The sequence below is a fragment of the Podarcis vaucheri genome (assembly GCF_965113315.1).
Source record: "Podarcis vaucheri genome assembly, chromosome: 5".
NCBI lineage: Eukaryota > Metazoa > Chordata > Lepidosauria > Squamata > Lacertidae > Podarcis > Podarcis vaucheri.
In genome coordinates this window covers 63,777,134-63,799,715 of record NC_138763.1, presented here as the reverse complement: position 1 = coordinate 63,799,715, position 22,582 = coordinate 63,777,134, and the positions used below count along the sequence as shown (strand labels likewise).

The following is a 22,582-nucleotide window of genomic DNA, read 5'->3' as shown; positions in this document are numbered from 1 at the left end:
AAAAAGGAGCAGAGTAAAAAAAAAAGTAAAAAGTGAGGGTAAGAGATGTCTGAATTACTCTCTAAGTTAGTCTTGGAGAAACGATGTATAACATTGTGAATTAATTTTGGTGGTGAAAGGGAATACAAAGCCACCCGGTGAGCTTCATGCCAAGTGGGGATTGAACCCTGCTCTCCGAAGTCCTAGTCTGACACTGACCACTATACCGCACTTCTTTTCACATGAGCCACCATAACATGTAGACAGGCTTGGTGAGCACATGTTTTTCCATGTAGAAAGCCCCAAGTTCAACCCTTGAATTCTCTGGTTAAAGAATCTTTGATAGCAGGTGGCTGTAAAATCTCTCTCTCTCTCTGATCCTGGAGAGCCAATGTGAATTAAGAGTCGATGCTCTTAGACAGACCTAACTCGGTCTATTTCCATATTTTGTTGTTGCCACCTTTCCCACCAGTGCATGAGCCACATCTGATCATTACCAGTTTGAAAGGGAACTATGTACATAAGGACATGCAGAGCTCCCTCCAAGGCGAAAGGAATGCTTCATCTGCCCATGCAGTGACCTTCATACTGATGCAGATCATGTGTCAGCTTGGGGACTTGGTGAGGTTGGTCAGCAGCTAGGGCATTGGTACCCAGCGGACAGGGCTAGCTCACTTGTACTGAATGCCGGAAGAGGGACACTGAAGTCCTGCATCCCCATGAAGTGAGCATTGCAGAATGCATAGGAGATACATGCACCACAATAGCCCCACACAAGCAGTCTACTTCTGGGTAAAAGCCTGCAGTGAGGGAGGGAGGCTGTGCATGCAAGCTCTCCCTTCCCCCAACACTGTCCCCACAGCCCCCCATGAGTTGGAGTAATATCCCCCACATGTTATAGGCAGTGATGGCCACCAACCTGGATGGCTTGCAAAGAGGATTAGACAAATTCATGGAAGATAAGGCTGTATAGATGGCTGCTGATCCTAATGGCTATGGTTTACCTACGCCTACACAGTGGCAGTATGAGTTTGAGTACCAGCTGAGGGAAACCACAGGAGGGGTGAGTGCTCTTGAGCTTGACTCCAGGTTGCAGGCTGCCCACAGGATGCTGAACTCAATGGACTACTGGTGGGTTCTTCTTGCATTCTAATGATACAGAGCCTTGCTTTTTCAGGTTTCTAAATAGCATGAGGAGCTTACACAAGAACAGCACGCTCCTCTCTGCAGTGGTCCTTCTTCCAGCTCATGGAGGATGGTGGGAACAGTAGTGGTGGAGCCACTCTTCCACACATGTTACTTTTAACCAAGAATAAAACACCTAACAGAACCAATGCTTCCGCTGTTTCACTTGTTACACTTGCAGCACTCTAGAAGTTCATTCTCGCACAGGCTGAGTAACATGAGGCTCCTTAGGCTCACTGCATCTGCCCTTCCCAGTTTCTAGGACTTGTCTGGTTAATGTACAGAGGAGCTGGAACACAGATCCCATGGTGCAAGGTTTACTGCATTACATAGGTGGTGGAGGAACAAAAATGCAGCAGCTTCCTCCATGTTAAAACACCATGACCTAGGCATGGGGTGGGCAGTGCATCTGTGTTTTATTATTGTAGCTCACCTATGCAGATTCTGGCTGGCACTGAGGACTGGCTTATCCAGAATGACACCCAGGAGAGGACAACCAGCAAGCTGGATGGTACATAAGTTTCAAGGATAAAATACAGAATGTTCCTCTTGAGCTCAAAATGGAAGACTAACTTTGGATAGTGCCCTGTGTAGTGAATAAAGAGAGACGTGAAACAAATCATTTAGGTTTCTTGACAATTTCTTCTTCATGTGCAAGTTTAAATAATATTTTAAAGCTTCAGATCAAATCTTTATTATTATGACCAGCATTAAGAAAACAAGGTAAGAAGCACACAGAACACATTATTTTAAAGCTTCACAATTTTTTAAAGCACACAATTACCAACTTGCTAGTTCACCCGTCATACTTATATCTAATTTCTATTTAGTGTTTGCCCATCACTCTAAGCCAAACCATGGCTTAGTGCATATGTGTGAATCAGCTGGCCTCTGAAGAGGAGGCAGAATTCACTTTGCTTCTCCCCATGCTTTTCAGGTGGGTGAAACATGGCAGCTAACCCAAAGTTTGGCTTAGCGTGTCTTCCAAACCTGAGATGGTCTCCTCCTTAACCACAACTTGGCTAAGCTGCCAGGGGCGTCACGGTGATCCACCCAGGGAGTCAGGGCAACGCGTACCTCTCCTCACAAACAATCCTCTCCAGAGACTTCTGGCGTTTTACAGTGGTACCTCGGGTTACATACGCTTCAGGTTACAGACTCTGCTAACCCAGAAATAGTACCTCAAGGTTAAGACCTTTGCTTCAGGATGAGAACAGAAATTGCGTGGTTGCTGCGCAGCAGCAGCAGCGGGAGGCCCCATTAGCTAAAGTGGTGCTTCAGGTTAAGAACAGTTTCAGGTTAAGAAGGGACCTCCAGAACGAATTAAGTTCTTAACCCAAGGTACCAATGTAATGGTCTTAATATTTACAATGGTCATCAAGAGTTCATTATCATTCATCAGAGTCACTCAGTTCAGGCACTGGTAGAGGTATCTTCTTATGCTGCCAACAACTCACAAAATGCGGGAATTTATCCCGCCTTTCAAGTCTCCTCTTGTCCAGCGCCTTGCAAGAGCCATCCAAATCTCTCGCCAGCCTCTGATCCAGAACTTAACCTTTGCCGTCCCTGTGGAGCTGTTGGCTCGCTTTCAGCCTCTTCCTGTCTCTTTCCCTCTGAAGACCCTGCCCTTCCTTCGCTAGCTCCTCCAGCTCCCTCTCCCTCAGGCACAGCGTCCTCTTCTTCTACCCTGAAGTTCTCTCCCACATCCGGGGAACTCGAATGTACTGACTCAGCCCTGACACAGGGGAATGCCGCAGTGAGCTGCCCACAGAGTCTGCCTGGCAGACGCAAGCCCCATGCTGCCGTTTTGGGCACCGCATAACTCCCAGGAAAGACATGTGGCTTGGGCCAGGCCTACAATAAGTGCCGCCCCCTGCGGTATGCCATTTTGTCACCCGCTCAGGGATGACACCCAGGGCAGACGGCACCCACCCTTCCTATGCCCCTGTAAGCTGCCTAAAAGCCTGGAGATACAGCAAAGCAGGTACAAGTTGTTCCTCTGGGGCCTATGTCTGCTCAAGGAAGGACTACCACCCTGCAAATTTCATCTGATTGTAAAAAACAAATGTGAAATGTGAAATAAGATTTGCCTACTGAAATTAATGGGAAATGATTTAAATAAATAAATAAAACATTCCCCCTCTCTCCCCCATTCCAATCAGGCACACAGTGAAGAAAATGGCTGGGGAAAAAGCATGGAAATTAATCAAGCCACCAAAGGAAACAATGAAATGAATTGATATTATTTGCACATCCTTATATATTCTTTTAAAATCCTGGCTATACTTCATTTATTGTTAGAAAATATAATCCTATATAAATGAGAACAATGGCCTGCACTTTGCTTTTCTTTGCGTTGTTTACATATTCTCTCCCTGAAACATTCGGAAGTGAACATGTATTTTATTTTCTGATGAGCGAACAGGTTTGGCTTTCTCTCTGGGCAGAGCAGCAATATGGAATCATTAGCCTTCTTTGAGCACGATGGCTAGCCAGCAGTGGAAGCAGTGAGGAAAGCAAGCAGATGCCACTTATGTAAGAAGCAAGATACTGTCTGAACATGAAGTCTGCTAGTGGAGATCTGTATTTTTATACCTATTTATAGGCATTTGCTGTTTTAATGTGAGTTAGGACTTCGAGTCATGATGTTTCCTTAGTCATTGATGCTCTCAAATAAAAATCTTTAGTGGAAGGCAAAAGATTTATACGATCTGAGCAGAAACCAGAATGTAAAATAAAAATGGCACAATGCACGTTGATTGAAACTTAAATGCAGAAGCATATTATTGAGTTGTGAATCACAAATGTAATAGCTGGGACGGTATGTAAAAGAAGCTCTGTCTTCTGTGGAAGAGCAAATGTGTGCAGCATCCAGAAGGAAAATAATAATAATAATTCAGTGCTTTGGACTGTTCTTATCAGACTGAGGCATGCAATTGGGGGGGGGGGGCGGGGAGTGGACCTGAAAGCCTTCAACTGTGAGCAACTGTGAGAACCAGGATTTGCAGAAGATGCAGCTCAGAGAACCTATTAATGGTTCCATCATCTAACAGAGTAGCGGGCCCTGCAGGGAGAACATTCTTGGTGGTGGCCCCCAGAGGATAGAATCAGCTGCCTGCCGAATCTCACCAATTTCAGCATTTAAATGAGCTTTAAAGACATGTTTATTTAGTTGAGCTTCTATTGTTTAATGTGCTTAATTTATTTCAATTAGTTTTACTGGTTTGGGGTTTTTTGGTTTTTTGGGAGGGTATTCTTCTTGGCTTGAAAGTTTTGTACAGATGTTCTCTGCTAACAGAGACTGTAATCCTGTATACATTTACTTGGGAGTAAGCCATCTTGAACTCAGCAGGACATCTGAGTGGGCTTGCATAGGATTCAGAAGACTTGGTATACAATAAAGGTTTTTAGTCAAGCAGTCAAGGTCCAGCAGCACAGCCAAGTTTTTTAAATTTATCATCATCATCATCATCCTAAATTTCTTTAATAAACTCAAGGTGGCATATAAAGGATTCCCATCCAGTCTACCATCCAGACACTGGCCAGATCCAAACCTGCTTAGTTTCAGCAGCAGCATCTCACTATTTACTGTATTTTACTATTATATTTTTATTCTGTTTTAATGCTGTGACATCTGTTAATTGCTGTGTTTTATATGCTGTTGGCCATTCTGGGTTCTTCTTCTTCTTTTTTAAGGTATAGAATATGAGAAAGAAAGTAAGCATCATCATCTGCCTTCAGACCATTCCCAGCTAGCTTTATTGAAGTGAACTGGAAAGACAGAAAGGTCAGGAAGTAAGTAGGATTTTATGACTGTAAATGAACTCTTGAAGAGTTACCTACCTGTTTCATAGACAGCTTCAGAACTAGAGGTATAGTGGTCTTCTACTGTGTACTGCGCCAATCGAAGGGTTTCTAAGCCTTTAACAGAATCATTTCCCCTTGTCCAGTAAAACATGACATCATTTATGTTATAACCCCCTGGGAAGAGAAAAAGAGAGGAATTTTACTAAATATAGAAAATGTGTTTGTGTCCATATATGTATATGTCTTCTATTTTCTGGCAAAGCTTCTGTTAATTTCACTTCATTTACTGGTTTCCCAGAGAATCCTAGACTTTAGGATTTTAGTAAATGCCTAGGAAATACACAACAGGAAAACAAAAATCAAGAAATAGACCCCAGCTTCTAAATATTCCATGCTTCACACAGCTGCACAACAAATTGTTTCCATTTTTAAATCCAAAATTCATCTTCACAGCTTAAACTCCCCATCCCTCACCTTAAATGGAGATATTTCATTTAAAGACCATCTGAAAGAGCTTATGTGGCTATCTGTCTAAATTCGCGTATGAATGCAACATTCACTTAGAAATAATATAACTAAACTTAAAATGCACAGATCCAGAGGTCGGTTTACACTTCTTTTTAATACGTATAAAATCATACAGGCTGGCACTCTGCACGGTAAGAAAGGGTAGATCTAAAAATCCCCCTCCCATATGAATTGGCCAGAATGCTAGTGTCTCTTCACCAGCAAAACAGCTACACGGGGGGGGGGGGGAGTGTTCTGCTGGTGTTATCAGTGTATGTTTTATGCTGGAGGCATGCCTTGAGTTCTGGGGGCAAATCATGACTTCTGTCAAATCCTGAATATAGGATTGCTCTGCTAGTAACTTTGTGAAGTGAAGAAAGGTAGGCTCCTGTGCTGACAATGCAAACACTATGTTGTGAGAGAAGGGGTGGGCAAGTACCTCCATTTTGGTTTCTCTTAGTTTCTCACTTTCCCAATCTTAAATTTGGTTCTCCACATTTCTACATCAGAATACAACTTTTTAGAATATATATATATATATATATATATATATATATATATGCAGGTTTTGGTGTCTTCGGGTGTCTTCCCGTGTAAGAGTCGGGGTGTCTGTGCGACGTTTCGACGAGGTCTCACTCGTCATCTTCAGGCTGGTGCTTTCGGCTTCTTGTTACTGGAACAGAGCAGAGTCTGGTGTTTGAGTTCCTATAAATACTGTTGAGGGGTGTGGTGTATAGCCTCCAACGTTCTGGGTAGAGAGGAAGTTCTACCAAGATATCCCTCAAGTAATTAAGGAACAAAAGAAGAAAAGGCACACCAATCTAGGAACTTCCTCTCTACCCAGAACGTTGGAGGCTATACACCACACCCCTCAACAGTATTTATAGGAACTCAAACACCAGACTCTGCTCTGTTCCAGTAACAAGAAGCCGAAAGCACCAGCCTGAAGATGACGAGTGAGACCTCGTCGAAACGTCGCACAGACACCCCGACTCTTACACGGGAAGACACCCGAAGACACCAAAACCTGCATTCCTATACCCGTGAAAATCTACGAAAGCAAATATATATATATATATATATATGCAGGTTTTGGTATCTTCGGGTGTCTTCCCGTGTAAGAGTAGGGGTGTCTGGCCGAAAGCACCAGCCTGAAGATGACGAGTGAGACCTCGTCGAAACGTCGCCCAGACACCCCTACTCTTACACGGGAAGACACCCGAAGATACCAAAACCTGCATTCCTGTACCCGTGAAAATCTACGAAAGCAAATATATATATATATATATATATATATATATACACACACACACATATATCCTGATGAAAATTCATCAGCATTTTAGTGGGAATGCCTCGTATACACACTTTTGCAAAGTGTTCCCCCCCAAAAAATAGAATGTGGTTTTGTATGTTATTTTCACTAATGCATGCATTTATACACACACCTTACCCTAGTATATATAGATTTGAACACATTACTTGGCTTGAGAACTGCATTGCAAAATTTGGAGAGGCACAACTTTCAAAAGATGGCTCTGTTTCAGTTCTGCATTGTTTCAGAAAGTGTGACTCATGTAAGTTCACCTGTAAACGTGAACTAAACTGAAATTCTTCCCCCATTGTGACGTGAGAGTTGATCCTGTAAAGCTCACAGTGAAATACTTCCCACTGAAAGCTATCCATTCGGGCAACTGCAAAGGAGGTCATATTGTTATATTGGCCTCTGAAAATACTGCCCAGTCTTCACACATTTCCCTGCAGTGTATATACAAACAGTTGCTGCAGCAAATGTTAGTTATGAACACAAATATCAATACTGCTGCTTGGTGTCCTGCGATGTATACTGAGGTCTGCAGCACAATGACATTTACGCTGATGTGCGAAACAGCTTGAAGTGTCACATCAAACAGATTATAAAATGTTTCAGTTTCAGCCCGCCCGCCCGCCCAACTGTGCAAATAGCCAAAGGAGAGCAAAGAATTTCCCTGAAGCCCCGGAAGACTAAAGAGAGAGCTCATCCATTTGGCTTCAGTAAGCCCTCTCTGCATTCTAAAGAGCAAGGGAAAGCTGAATAATGAGGGGATTTACAGGATATTCTGCTGCAAAAATAAATACTGATTTGTAATTTTATTAATTCCCTTTGTGGCTGCAAAGGCGATTTTAGGCACACAAGCAATGTGAAATTCCTTCTTTTCAGAACTCTCCTTGGAAAAGGCAGGAGACAGGTGTCAGGCTACTAGAATCCAAAGAATTAGCTAGTTGGTGCAAATCAGTACATGGGATAGCCAAACCTCATTTCCCCGCCCCAGCACTTCCATCTTTTCAGGGTTCAGCCTCAGTATATTCACCCCATCCAGTCAATTACTGCTGCCAAACTCCAACCCCTCCACATTCTCTTCTGATTCCAATGGAATGGAGAGCTAGAACTGTGTGCCATTAGCTTACTGGTGACCCTGCGCTCCAAATTAAGCCCCTGTTCCATGGCTCCCTCTCTCAATATCTCCTCCTTGCCTCATTATCCTATTTCCTCTGCCCATTTTAAATAAATGAGTTATTAGAGCAGACTTAGGAATAGCATTCCATTCCTTCACAAAGTTTCCAGAATTTAAGTGGCTATCTGGCCAGGCAAACTTCTAAAATATTTTTATATTTATATCACCCCTTCTTTCAACTTCCCATTTCTCTGCCTGTTCCCTGTGCCATAGTATTGTTAAGGTTCTGTTTTAATTGTTGTATCCCAGCCAGGGACCTTAGGGTGAAGGGTGGGGAAATCATTGCCATCATCTCTTGCCCCTAGGATTGTTGTTGGCATACGTCTGTGTCAGGAGACAATGGAGGAGTGTGCCTTTGTCAGTGCAGTCAAACTGTTGGAAGGTTATAGCTGCAGAGACCGATACAGGAGAGACATGTTTTGTTACAGCCAGGGCAGATGAAGGCATCTGGTTGTCCCGCTGCAGATGCACCACAGCATTTCTCCTCTCTGCACTCCTCTCAGTGGTCATTCCACCTCTGGCCACTGCTATGGATGCATGACCTGACTGTCTCCAGGCACTGCAGTCATCTGCAAGGGATTTCCACATAGTGAGGTTGATGTTGCCAGCCTTCATGTCATGTTTGCAGACATCTTTGGAATGCAGAGTTGATCTGCCAACAGGCCTGGTGCTTGAAGCCAGCTCCCTGCAGAGCACATCCTTGAAGGGAATCCTGCCATCTTCCATTCTGTGGACATGACCAAGCCAGTGTAGATGATGCTGAACCTCTTCCATGTTGGTCTGTCCCCTGGCTACTTCCGTCCTTTCCACCTGTTAATCGCTGCTAAACCAACCGTTTCCTCGTCCTTCACAGAAGCTACACTGAAGATATTCTGACAACTCTGATCTCTGAGAAGCCGGCATGTCCATGCACATTCTGTGCCATAAACCCAGTTCAGATAATTGGTGTCAGAAGCTTTCCTTCCAGCTAAGGTTGTGTCTGCATGGGAATCTCCTGCTGTTTAATGCGTATGGCCTTTAAGTTCTAGAATGCCATGAACTGGCAGGATGGCAGTGAGGAGGAAGAGGATCCTGGCGAGGGGGGTAGCCGGGACTAGGACACACCAAGGCTGTTACCATAAAGCACCAATGCTGCAGCAAGCAAAGGCTCCAGCAGCTCAGTCTGCTGCTTGTGGCTGGAAAGCCAAACAGGATGTTTGTGACTGTTGCCATGGAAACAAAGGGGCAGTCCATTCTGTACTGAGCACCGGAAGTTAGCTCAGTGTGTGTGTCATATGACCTGTACTGGAAGTACATGGGGGAGTTTCTTCTTGCTGTTGTCGAGTGCAGACATGTTTCTCTGTACTGATATGAGAGACAGAAATAAAGGATGTAAATAGTTTTCTGTCTGCTTCTTTCCCCTCCTTGGGGGACACCAAAGGGGAGAGACGGAAGAACGGTGTGTTCCTCTCACACATCTGAGATGAATCGCCGAGACCTCGCCTGCTTATCAGCAGAGTGGAGACGCGGGGAGGTCGACAGGAATATCTGCCGGTGCCTACGCTGTGGCACATTCCTCTGACCCAGGCAGAATTCCAACAAAGGCAAGCTAGGAATGGAGAAGGCAGTACTCACAAGGTGACAGATGGTGAGGGCATGTAGGACCGTATACAGTAACCAGAGCGGCAGGACCCATCCTCAGAGCCAGAGGGCCCCCTGTCCCCATGAACATGGTGGCCTCTGAGGCTGAGGCAGGCAAGGGCCCATAGCCCAGCTCCCTAGCTGGCCAGGTGGAGCTTGTTGGCTCTGGAAGGAGGGATGTGATTTCTCAGCTGGAGTAGACTCTGAGCAGGTGAGGGTCACATGCCTCATCAACCCCAGATGCTTCAATCAGCCTGCAAAGTATGAAAAGGAAGCAGAGCTGAGGTGCTGTGTCTGCTCAACTGTTGATGGACTTTGGCCGGGATGCTCCTGGGCCTATGCAGGACTATTCTTTCAGTTTGACTCTGAGAGGTCTCCTGAGTGGGGGACCTCAGACTTCCCTACTTGGATTGACCCTGGACTGCATTTCCTGGAATTTGGGCTTTGCTTGTATGGTTGACCCCCGGGCTTTGGACTTTAGACTGGACATACTGACTTGTGGACAGGTAGGCCCAGGGGTTCAGGACAATAGAAGGAAGGAGTATTTTGGAGCAGAACATACTCAGTGATTTTTGTTGCTGCTGTTAGAAGGGCTTCCTAGTTTCTTTCTCTTCACACTGGTGGAATTTCAGACCCATCTTATTTTTATACCTTAAAAGCCTGTTTCAGATTAACTAAATATTTAGAAATGAAAAGGGGCGTGAGAATATTTTCTGCACCTGTTTGTGTGGGCACACTGTCAAGTGTGTATTTTATTTATGCACACACACACTGGTGGCTTTCCCTTCCATGTTCTATTCTATCACCACCGCCTTACCTGCTGCTTAAGGAAGAAAGAGAACTCTCTCTCTCCCTCTCTACAAATCCAGTGTGAAAGGTATGGAGAGAATGATGCCATCTGGACACTGATTGCAATGATACCTATTCCATTGCTTCTAGTATCTAAAGAAGATGAATGGTATACTACTGAGGCTTTTGCAGGGATAATTATAATTTGTGTTTATTACAAATCTGTTACACCTGCAACAGATCTTGTAATCAAGAGTGTTATAGCTATTGATAGTATAAATGTGCATATTTTTAAAAAAATTGTCCCCGAGGATGCCTCAGTAATTGTCTCCATAGCTTAGATCCTGAAAGGAAGGAAGAGAAGGTCACACCTGCAATACAGGTGTGATCAACATGGCAAGGGAAGAATTAAGAGGGTGCATTTAATCCTTCCCAAAACAGCCCACACAACTGTTCCTTTCAACTAGGTTCAGTCCTTATGCGCATATTAAGGCAATATGAAATTGTGTGAAATTTAGGAACCGGCTGTCATAACGGCCATTACTGCAATCAAGTCTGCAATCCTGAGGCTGTTTGCTAAATCCTGCACTCAGCGGCTACAAATGTTGCCATTACTCTTTTCCAAAAGCCTGTTATAATCTGCTTCTAATTGAGAGTCCTTTGGCAATATTACTTGTTTTCCTCCAGATGTACACATTATTTCCAGTTAACAAGGGTTTGTTTGCTTTTTTTGGTGCTAGAAACCTTTGCGTATTCATATTGACTGTTTTGACAAGGGCACACTGATATTTGCAGCTTATTTTGAGAAGACAGCACTATTTATCCAACAACTGTTCAAACTGAACCAAGAAGGGTGGAAGTGCCACACAGATATGGACTGGATCATTATAGATTGCTCAGTCATTTCTGATCTTTATTCTCCTACCCTAGAAAGTGAGCAACAAATGTCATGTGATCCATTTTTATTGCATTGCTATGTTTTTCCTTCATTCATTCCAGAGACACTTGTGTGCTTGTTGAATGGCAGATGGTATCATTCAGAAACCCTTTGTTTTCAGGTGCATAAGGATTTATTTATCTATTTTGCTTCCTGGGGGAAATGCATAAATACAGGGCTTTGTTGATTTGTATCTCTTTAAAGTCATAATTGTAACTCTTTCCACATTTTTTTTTTTTTACTGTTTATTACTACAGTTCTCACCTGGGGAGGGATTTTTATTTATGCTACTAATTTCAGTTCATTGTTCTCTATATTTTAAATTCTATTATGGAGTTCTCCACCACCTCCCTGTAAACCACCTTGAGGGGGGTTGTCATTTCGCCTTGTAAAGCTGTATAAAAATACTTTTTAAATGGGGGGGGGGCACGAATGGTGTATGTAAATACACAGTACATCACTTAATAGTATAAAAAAAATATAGCAAACATTGCAAACTGAATATGGTGCAATCCATCAAACACTGTTTCTATGCAAGCCTCACTGAATAACAAAATCAATCCAAATTTTAGGAAGACAGCATAATTTACATTGGGATAAATTATGCTAGTGTAATTTACCCCTGTTCCAAACTCCGCTCAGGAGCAGGGTTAATACTGGCTGAGCCAGCCCAAGTGCGGGGAGGGGGGGGACAAAACATTTGTTTTGACTTGTTTTTAATACTGCGTTTTAATGCTGTAACCTGTCCTAGGACCTTAGGATGAGGGGCAGCAAATAAATAGTGTTTGGCTTGCAGCACTCTTTTGACTATTATAATTTCTGCTGAGTTACTAGGTCACAGGACCAAGCTAAACAAAGTTTGGAATAAGTTTCCCTCTGACCCACCCTTGCAATGCCCTTGCCACTCCCCTGGCACACACTTTTTTTGAGACTTGCTCCCACCATGACTCAACTTAGAATTAAAAAAAGCCTTTAAAAACGTTTTTCTCTTACAATATTGTGACTAAAGATTCCAATTCATCACGAAATACAGTAAGTTAAGAGAAATTTAGAATACTGTATATGGGATCCTGATTCAGAGTGAATATTTGGCCGGGTCATCTGTGAGAAGTAGCTTACGATGATGTAGTCTAGTCATAACTGAGCATGTAACCTACACAACAGAAACTGTATTTTATCCACCTCTCTAACACTGGAAGCATTTTTTATTCTGGACATTTATTTTATCCCCCACTAGGCTATGTTTATCAAACTAGGCAATACCACAGCTTTTTATTTTAAGGGGGAACATCAGGATCATTTTATTTCCCCTATAAACTTCATGTTCCCTGGAGGCATCTAATGTTGGTTTGGAGGTTCTAACAGCTATAATAGGGCCAATTCTGTTAGAATAAAGTCAACAAATATTTGCTCAGTTTTAGAAAATGAATGTATGGCCCACTTTGTGAATAATTGTGCAATTGAGTTTTGCTTGCATGAATGGTGTCAGAAGTTAAGACCAAGCCGGCACATTCAGATGCTTTCAGACAGAAGACACGGAAAACATAGATTGCTGTACAAGACTAGGGCACAGCTTTATAGAAGAAGAGAAATGTAGCTTGAAGCACAGATATTTTAAATGGTCAGAAGTCTTGAACTGAGACTATTTGGAGAGGTGGAGAGAATTTGCCTTTGTGGCTATAATCCTGCACAGATTTATTAATGGGATTTAGGCAGCCTGGCTGTGCAGAGAGTGGCAGTCAAGAACTGCATTTGTAATAACTTTGCCTGACTGTAAAGGCTGAAATGTGAGCACTGGCCTTGCCAATCACAGACCCTCCAAGCGTCTGTTTTCCAGGGACAGTCCTAGATTTACAGAAGCTGGCCCAGTTCCTGATTTCATCCCAGGATGTGTTGTTTTTCCTTAGAACATCCCTATTTTCAATAAAGAAATGTTGGAGGATACAGTTGTCTGACCTCCCTGAACCACCCGAGTGGCTGGGGCAACCCAGTCAGATGGGTGGGGTATAAATGCTGTTTGTTTGTTGTTATGGAATAGGAGAAGTGTCGGAGGGTATGCAGTCAGATACACAAATCTACCTTATGTGTATGAAAATATGCCAAAGAATTCTGTATGAAACCGAGCAAGGAATTGCTCTTCTGATTTAAATATTTATTCAGTCTTATTTGTCTACAACATTTCTTGAGACATTCTAAGGCCTGGTTGAGGCGTTATACCATGGCTCCCAACTGTCTGTGCTTTGTTAGAACAGAAAGAAGAGGGGGAGGAGTTTGGATCTGATATCCTGCTTTATCACTACCCGAAGGAGTCTCAAAGCGGCCAACAATCTCCTTTCCCTTCCTCCCCCACAACAAACACTCTGTGAGGTAAGTGGGGCTGAGAGACTTCAAAGAAGTGTGACTAGCCCAAGGTCACCCAGCAGCTGCATGTGGAGGAGCGGAGACGCGAACCCAGTTCACCACATTACGAATCTACCGCTCTTAACCACTACAAGCAATGAGCTCAAACACTCCCTCCTCGTCTCTTATGCAATGACTTAAAGTTTCCCATAGAATCTAAACCAGAAACTTGAGATTTAAGCGTGCCTAGAAGCCAAACTATGGTTTTAATGTATTGTTTGGAAACCAGGACTGTAGGCAGTGCTTAAACCATAGTGTCCCTGTTTTGGTATCATAGAAAACTGATCTAACAAACCGGGAAGCCTCTTCTCAAGCTGGCCAGATGACAGAACAGGAGGGCTGAAGAGCACTTCCGTGGCTTTGCTTGCATGCCATACGAAACCCTAGTTTGTAACAAACTCACGTTTAAGGTGACTGAGCAGCGTGCTTCTGCATACTGCCCCAAAGCTCCCATGGTGTCGCTTCTGGATGTTGCTGCAGACAAAGCAAGCCAGGGTCTGGCTTGTCATGTGCTCCAAACCTGAGCTCATGGTTTGGTTTGGTTTGGTTTGGTTTGGTTTGGTTTGGTTTGGTTTGGTTTGCTTTGCTTTGCTTTGCTTTGCTTTGCTTTGCTTTGCTTTGCTTTGCTTTGCTTTGCTTTGCTTTGCTTCATACAAACCCACAAGTGGTAGCTAATATTTGTCCTTACTTTGCTGCTCATGGTTTTTTTTTGGGGGGGGGAGGAAGCAAAGCATGAGCCCGGTTTCAGAAATCACAAGAAGCCAAACTCTGGCTTGTTTTGGCTGCAGGATGGTAGCATCAGAAATTTTTGCCACTGTGCATCAGTACAGTAGATTATAGTTAGTCCTGTCCCCATGCAAAACTGGTATGAACCAGATACCGATAAGTCTATCCAACCCTATCTTAGCCTCTTCAGAACCTACATGGGTTAGAAACCATAAAACATCAGGCTAGTGAGATACAGTAGTTTTCATTTGAAATGTTGGGATTATCAAGGCACCCAGCAACAGGAAAGAAACAAGTACATTTTCTATATACGCACAGATTCTCAGGCCCAATGCATGTTTTATTACTGTGCAGCTGAGCAACCTCTTCTGTGTGGTCAGAGGTCCAGCTGAAGTACTTCTGTATGCTAGAGGCAATCATGCCGGCTGCTTAGATCTCACCGGATACTTTCCACATCTGCTCCTGTGAAGGCTTTGCACTGACATGGAAATATTTCCGTGGGTGGGAGCCCTACACGGTTGTCATTAAGAGAAGAGAAGAGCCCTGCTGGAGCAGACCAAAGGCCTGTCTAGTCCAGCATTCTGCTCTCGCATTGGCCAATGAAAGCCCACCAGCAGGACCTGAGCACAGGAGTTCTCTCCCACTGTTTCTCTCTGGCAACTGGTACTCAGAGGCATATTTTTGAACGCTGAGCCTCAGCTGCAGAGGTTTTAACTTCTAAATCCTGCCTCAACTAATTATTCTAGAGCTGCTGAAATCCTGCTGTCAAGGAGCAGGCCAGCAATAAAACACCCAGCGCCAGCGAAGTTAACCCAAAGAAACCCAAACTCTGCAGGCCTAGTGATCGCAGCAACTCTTCCCTGTAGATCTTGCCCCAGTAAGGCATTTCTGAGGACAGAAAGTCCCGCCTCCCCACCACTCTCCAAGACTCCTTCCCCCATCCACCTGAGGCTCCTTCACCTTGTCCCTCTTTCTTCCACCCTCTTCCATCCTCTCCATGGCCTTGGAGACCAGGGGAGCTGGTCACAGCAGGAGCGGGGGGACTCCATGGCTTCTTCAGAAGCTTGCCCCCACTCCTCTTCAGCCTCCACTTCGGCTTCCGATTTTAAACCACTCTGCCCCACTAAACCCCTGTTGCCTCTTCCGCTTCGGACATCACCTCCTCCCAGTCTGCTCCCACTTCTCCCTCTGTGTCGTTCCACCACTAATCCCCTGGCTCTGAGACATCTTTCCCCTAGGGGTTCCCCATCTGGTGCTTTCCACCACGCCTCTGCATCCAGCTAGCCCACAACACCGTCCTATTGAATTCAATGGTGCTTTCTCTCAGGTAAGTGGGCTTAGGATTGCAGCCTAGCACTACCTGGGAGCTTCCTCTGGAGCACCCTCTCTCCAGTGTCCCTGCAAATGGGCTCCCTTCCCTGCCCCCTGCCCCTCTCTTTGTTAGAGGTAATAAAATCACTTACAGCTTTCCAGTTGCAAGGTGCACGTCTGTTTGTCCATAGGGTATTTAGTCAAATCCATACTACAGGCAACTGTCGTAGTTATCCTTTAAAAGCAAAGTACAGATGGTTACCATCCATGCATCATACTGAGCACTGAAAATAGAAACAAATTATCCTACTTATTTGAGCTTTTTTTAAAAAAGGCAAAACATATGGCTAGGGGGGAAAGATCGGCTGATGTTTTTTGTCCAAAGACAGCTAGGGAATAAAGATGCGAAATTATTAACTCCTTTACACCCCACTTCATTCTGAATCTTAGCAAAAATGAGACGGTGGAAAACAAAAATGGTTAAAAACAAATGCAGTGCTTGAAGGTAAGAAAACGGCAGTATTGTAAGCTAAAAGGCGTAAGCAGCAGCCTAAAAAACGGAAGAAATATTTAGCATCAAAGGTCTGTAGTAGTAGTAAATAATAATAATAATAATAATAATAATAATAATAATAATAATAAATGCATGCTGCCTGGGTTACCCCGGGGACTCTGGGAGGCTTCACCCAGAATAAAAGTGTATTCAACTCACATCTGGAGGAAGCCTGATAGATCTTCACTGGGAGGGCATTTCACAATGATGGCACTACTGCTGAAGACCCTGTCTCTTGGGCCCACCTCACAATGTGCTGGACTCTGGCCTGGGAGACCAGGGTTCAAATCACTGGGTGACCTTGGGCCCGTCACGCCTTCTCAGTCTAACCTGCATCACAGGGTCTTTTGGGGGGATCGAATGGGGAGGGGGAGAACCACGTCCACCACCTTGAGCTCCTTGGAAGTGAAAGGTGGTATATAAATGGAATAAATAAAATAGAAACCATGCAAAATTACAGTACAGTCACCATCATCTCCCTTTGTCTCAGCACCCTACTGCAGCTTCTCCCAACTTGGTGCTCACCAAAAGTTTTGGATTACAGCCTCAGGAGACCCAGCAAGTGTGGAGAATGCCCTGGAATGATGAGAACTGTATTTTAAAACATCAAGAGGGCACCAGGTTGGGAAAGGCTGATATACTGTAACTGCTTGTGTTTGCACAATTGAAACAACAGCATATTTTCCTGTTTATCCCTGGCTTCATTTCCCTTTCTATGTTGCTTTGCTTTTTGTCTATAGTAAATGTATTTTTAAATTAGTTGAATTGGGATTTACTAGATAGATAGATAGATAGATAGATAGATAGATAGATAGAGATTAAGCACTTCAGTTGGAATTGCTACTCTTCCCTTTTTAGATCCTGAAAAAGGTTACCCCAATTGTACAGAAACAAATTTTGAAAATAGTTTATAATATTTCAATTCATCTGCTCTGGCCATCAAAGTGAGAAGGATGGCAAGGCAACACAGTCCTCGCTATGAACTGCCTTCATGACATTATCAGCTAGTCAGATCTTACTGGCCATGTGACATTGTCAATCATCATCACACTGGCTATATAATCCCATATTGTTGGCTTCACATATGCAGCATGAAGCAGTCCCTGTTTTCTTCTTTTAAAAAGATGGTGCCAGAGGATTTACTGATGAGACAGTGAACATCTGAACTTGAAAAGAGGTGAGCGTGGGATGGTGAAAGCCTCTAGGTGAACATTTGGCACAGAACTGATACAGCTCTCCCACAAGCAAGATTTCCCGTTAACTGTGATGGAGGGGAGAGCAGCTCTGAAAGTATGGAACAAATAGCTGGATCAGGAATCTATCTGGTCTAGTATGATGATTATCAGCAACGTAGCTGGTGAAAGAGGATCCACTTAAAACAGTCACAATTCATTCTAATCAATCTCAGAAGGGCTCTTTGAAAAAGCACTCTTTGGGCAATACTTTGGGCATACCTTATGGCATAAAGGACTGTTCCATTGGGATATATTCTTATTAGACGGTTTTCAACTGTGATATCATGAAGAAAAGACTTTTTTGAGTCCACTATAAAGGTGTCTGGTACCCAAAGCATCTCCACAAGGCGGCCATCTAAGCTTAAGCTCTTGTTACCCTCAAAACAAAGGCGTTCATCAGTCCATCGTTGTCTTAGGAATATGGTAGCTGTGTAATCCTAGGAAGAAAGCACACTTTAAAACAGACAGCTAACTAAATACATTATAACACACATACCCCTTTCGTTTGATCTGCTATATGTATGGAAACAACAACTATTATTAACTCATAGCAGTTTCAAAAGGGATAGGTTCTCAAAGGCAACTCGCTACATGCCTTTTGGGCGTGAAATGCTGTTCTCGCACAGCACTGGATACAAGCTTAGCAGTATGAATTAGAATGGCCATGTTGCCCCAAAGTGTTTTAGTGAGGTGTTTTGTTTTGTTTTTAATGATATTGGTTCCTTATTCTGAAAGTCTAGCAGAGATGCTGGAAGCAAAAGGAGAACGAAAGAGTTTTCTGTTATACTTAATACAATATGAAGTAAGAAAAGAAAAGAAAATACTACTATACCATGTTTATTTCCGATATTGTGTCAATGCTTGCTATATCCATACTCATTCCTACGGAGACAGGGCCATCTGAAATAGATGCACAAACATAGCATAAAATTAATATTCAGTCTATAGTAAGAGGTTGTGGTCTTTGTTTCAGTACTGAGAGTTCATCACTATGCTGTGGCAGATTACATGAGACTGGAGCTAAAAGCAGGACTTCCAAGGTCAGTTTTCCTGAGGGAGAAATATTAGTCTCACAGGAGTTTCTGCGGGCCAGATGTGGTCTCGGAGCAAACATGTGAAGACAACTGAGCACATTTTGGAGTTGTTTAGCCAGCTTTAGCAGTTTCACTGGGAAGGGCTTCCTGGATAGGAAACAGTGCAGAAATCCCTATATCACAGAAATACAGTGCAATGTATCCATTTGGAAATAAGAATGCACATCAAAAATTGGACATTAAGGCCAAATGTATTTTTTTTTAAAAAAAATGATGTTAATTTAGCAAAGATGTTTAATACTAAAATCATATAATGACGGGGGAGGGGGTCTGTTTCATTCAATCCAGCAAGAATTAATTTAATCCTGTTCATTAATTTCAGTGTGGGTCTACTCTGTGTGAAACACTCGGCATATGCATCCTTCCATGTTTGTGAAATCTTCAGCAACCCTGCTGTTATTTAAGTAATCATTTTTATTTAAGGATCATTAGGCGCAAGTGATCATGCTCTTCTGAAGTTTACTATACAGCGGAAAGGAGCAGCCAAGCATACTAGGACTCAATTTCTTGACTTTAAGAAAGCCGACTTCATAAAACTTAGGGAAGTGCTGGGTGAGATCCCATGGACAGTAATACTAAAAGGAAAGGGAGTTCATGATGGCTGGGAGTTTGTTAAGAGGGAGATAGTAAAAGCACAACGTCAGGCAATACCAATGAGACTGAAACATGGAAGGTGCCTAAAGAAGCCAGGGTGGCTATCTAAAGAACTTTTAACTGAGTTAAGATTAAAAAAGGATGTGTACAAAAAATGGAAAAGGGGGGAAACCACCAAAGAGGAATTCAAACAAATAGCCAGCACGTGTAGACACAAAGTCAGAAAAGCTAAAGCACAGAATGAACTCAGGCTTGCTAGAGAGGTTAAAAGCAACAAAAAAGGCTTTTATGGGTATGTTCGTAGCAAAAGGAAGAACAAAGAAACAGTGGGGTCACTCAGAGGAGAAGATGGTGAAATGCAAACAGGGGACACAGAAAGGGCTGAACTCCTCAATGCCTTCTATGCCTCAGTCTTCTCCGATAAAGAAAACAATGCCCGACCTGAAGAATTTGGAGCAAATGATTCAGCAAAGGAAACACAGCCCAGAATAACTAAGGAGATAGTACAAGAATACTTGGCTAGTTTAGATGTATTCAAGTATCCAGGGCCAGATGAACTGCATCCAAGAGTATTAAAAGAACTGGCAGATGTGATCTCAGAACCACTGGCAGTCATCTTTGAGAATTCCTGGAGAACAGGCGAAGTCCCGGCAGACTGGAGGAGGGCAAATGTTGTCCCTATTTTCAAAAAGGGGAAAAGAGAGGACCCAAATAATTACTGCCCAGTCAGTCTGACATCAATACCAGGGAAGATTCTGGAGCAGATCATTAAGCAAACAGTCGGTGATCACAACATTCCTTTCTAGGTGCTCACAAATAGTCAGAATGGATTTCTGAAAAATAAGTCGTGTCAGACTAACCTGATCTCATTTTTTGACAGAATTACAAGCCTGGTAGATGAAGGGAACGCAGTGGATGTAGCCTACCTAGATTTCAGCAAGGCATTTGACAAGGTGCCCCATGATATTCTTGTAAAGAAGCTGGTAAAATGCGGTCTTGACTATGCTACCAGTCAGTGGATTTGTAACTGGCTGATTGACCGAACCCAAAGGGTGCTCATCAATGGTTCCTCTTCATCCTGGAGAAGAGTGACTAGTGGGGTGCCACAGGGCTCTGTCTTGGGCCCGGTCTTATTCAACATCTTTATCATCTTTAACATCTTTAAGCAGAGGCTTGACAACCATATGTCAGGAGTGCTCTGATGGTGTTTCCTGCTTGGCAGGGGGTTGGACTCGATGGCCCTTGTGGTCTCTTCCAACTCTATGATTCTATGATTCTAATTCAAAGAAATGCTGCCCACTTTTCTGCAGTTTTGGGAATGATATAAAATTGACAAAACTGCAATGAGGGCTCCCTTCCCTCAGTGACTTGCATCCTTCTTCTTCTTCCAGATGTCCACTGATGGTGCAATTGCTTCTGGGTTTGGCATGTGAACAAGTTGCAAATGTGTCCGAGGAGTTATTCTTCAGAGTTTAGTCTTATTACAGAAAAGGTCTTTTCAAATTTAGTCCCAGCAATTCACCTTAAGACAGGAGGAGTGGATACTGTTTGAAAATTTCCAATATTTAAAGGAAAAGAAAACAGTTGCCGCATTTAGTGAAGCCAAATGGACTTTGCATCTCAATAGATGAGATTTCCAGGTAAGTAGTCATGCAAGTCAGTTGCAGCAAAAACAAGAGAGGCCTCATTTGAATGTAATGATAAACTACAGTTTATCACTATGGCAATGAGCTCAGGCAAACTTTGGGTTCCCCTTCCTTCTTCCTTCAACATAGCCACTAGGAGGACACTGAAAGCTTCCTCTTTTTTCCCCCTCTTTTTTACAAATAACAATTTTCCCTTTTGTCCAGATATGGACAAACTTTGGTTAGCTTTAAGTTGTTTTAATGAAACAATCCAACTTCAAACCTTGGTTTATGAAGCTGGTTTATTCCAGTAAACCATAGCTAAGATCAGTGGCATGTGGTGAATTTTTTCGTAGGGGAACAATTAGGGCCAGAGGTGCCAGCTTCCAAGGGGGTGTGAACATCGCACCTCCTTCTCTAAGCTGGGCAGAAGTTTCCTGGGCATTGGGAAGGAAGCACCAGGGGGACTAGCCTAGTCCCACTAGTCCACTGATCTCACATCACTGACTAAGATCAACCACAGTTTAGGGTAAAATGTTCCAATCTCTTTTTGGGAGAGAAGGAAGGGGGAGGCATGCATGGCAGAGACTTACCTGGGCTCATTCCCATAACAATAAACCATTTAGCATTATGTCCAGTCGTAACCAGAGAGTCTTGTTGCACCTTAAATACATAACCATCTTCTTCACCAAACCTTTATTAGGCATTACAAATAAAGGCTATCATAAAGCATCCATATATAAAAATTTGAAATATATACAAATAAACAGCCATGTAAAAATATGTAACAACGAGGATTTTCATTGGAATTTCTTCCTGCTAAATAGTGCCATTCACCACTCTATGAGATACTATTGATAAAAACTCAGCCACCCTTGCAGTTACTTCCAGGTTAATGTCATACAGATAGAATTTGATATTTTCATTGTGCCGTGATGTTAGATACCCAAAAAAGGAGGTAGCTTGCATTTGCGTAGCTGGTTGTACAATGGACAGTAGAAAAGAATACGTTCTCCTGTGTCTGGCACATTCAAAGAACATCTGCAATGTCTATCGTTTCTGAGGATGTTTAAATATCTGCCCTTGACAGAAGCTGAGGGGGAAACGTTCAGTTGGGCTAACATAAAGGCCCTGCGTTGGACTGCAGTTATTAATTTTGAAATATAAGTGACCCTGTTATCTGGTGTACTTAAACCATAGAACCTGGGGGAGCAAATTTTATTTACAGCTGGCTTGATGTTTTGTTTTTCAGTGTCCCTTAATCGGATTTGAATATTGCAATAAATTTATTGGTCACTTGAATTATGCAAGAGTTCTAAGTCAATACCGATAGATCTGATTGTGCTATGTAAGAGCTGAAACCATTTGGAATTATAAGAATTCTTAAGTCAGAGAGCAGAGTCAAAGGTTGGCAATGGAAATGGCAACGCAACCACAGTATTTTATAGTGCTAGCCTACACCCAATATTCCAATGTGTATGTACCTAGTTCTGCACACATTGCCCCTTACTTGATTGGACTTGGGAGCCTCAGAATACATCTCAAGAAACTTGACTGTATCTTATCTAAATCACTATTATATGCTTGTATTCATATTGGGATCCCAAAAAGTATTTGGGATGACACTTTAGCTTGAAAAATTTGAATAGCAGCTGGTATAAATTGGTTACCTTTCTGAAAATAAAAGCAAGCTACCAACCTGAGTGCCACAACCAGAGAGTCTTG

General features: G+C 43.0%; 1 protein-coding gene across 1 annotated transcript in view; it reads right to left on the bottom strand.

Annotated features, from left to right (window-relative positions):
* Nucleotides 1–22,582, bottom strand: part of LOC309533765 (gamma-aminobutyric acid receptor subunit pi-like) — a 47,476-nt gene that overhangs the window by 5,608 nt on the left and 19,286 nt on the right. The window contains exons 4-8 of the mRNA XM_082225338.1: nt 18,377–18,444; nt 17,764–17,981; nt 15,909–15,991; nt 5,008–5,145; nt 1,598–1,750 (exon numbers count right to left, since the gene is read on the bottom strand). Coding sequence (XP_082081464.1) covers nt 1,598–1,750; nt 5,008–5,145; nt 15,909–15,991; nt 17,764–17,981; nt 18,377–18,444 — 660 coding nt within the window. The remainder of the gene's footprint in view (nt 1–1,597; nt 1,751–5,007; nt 5,146–15,908; nt 15,992–17,763; nt 17,982–18,376; nt 18,445–22,582) is intronic.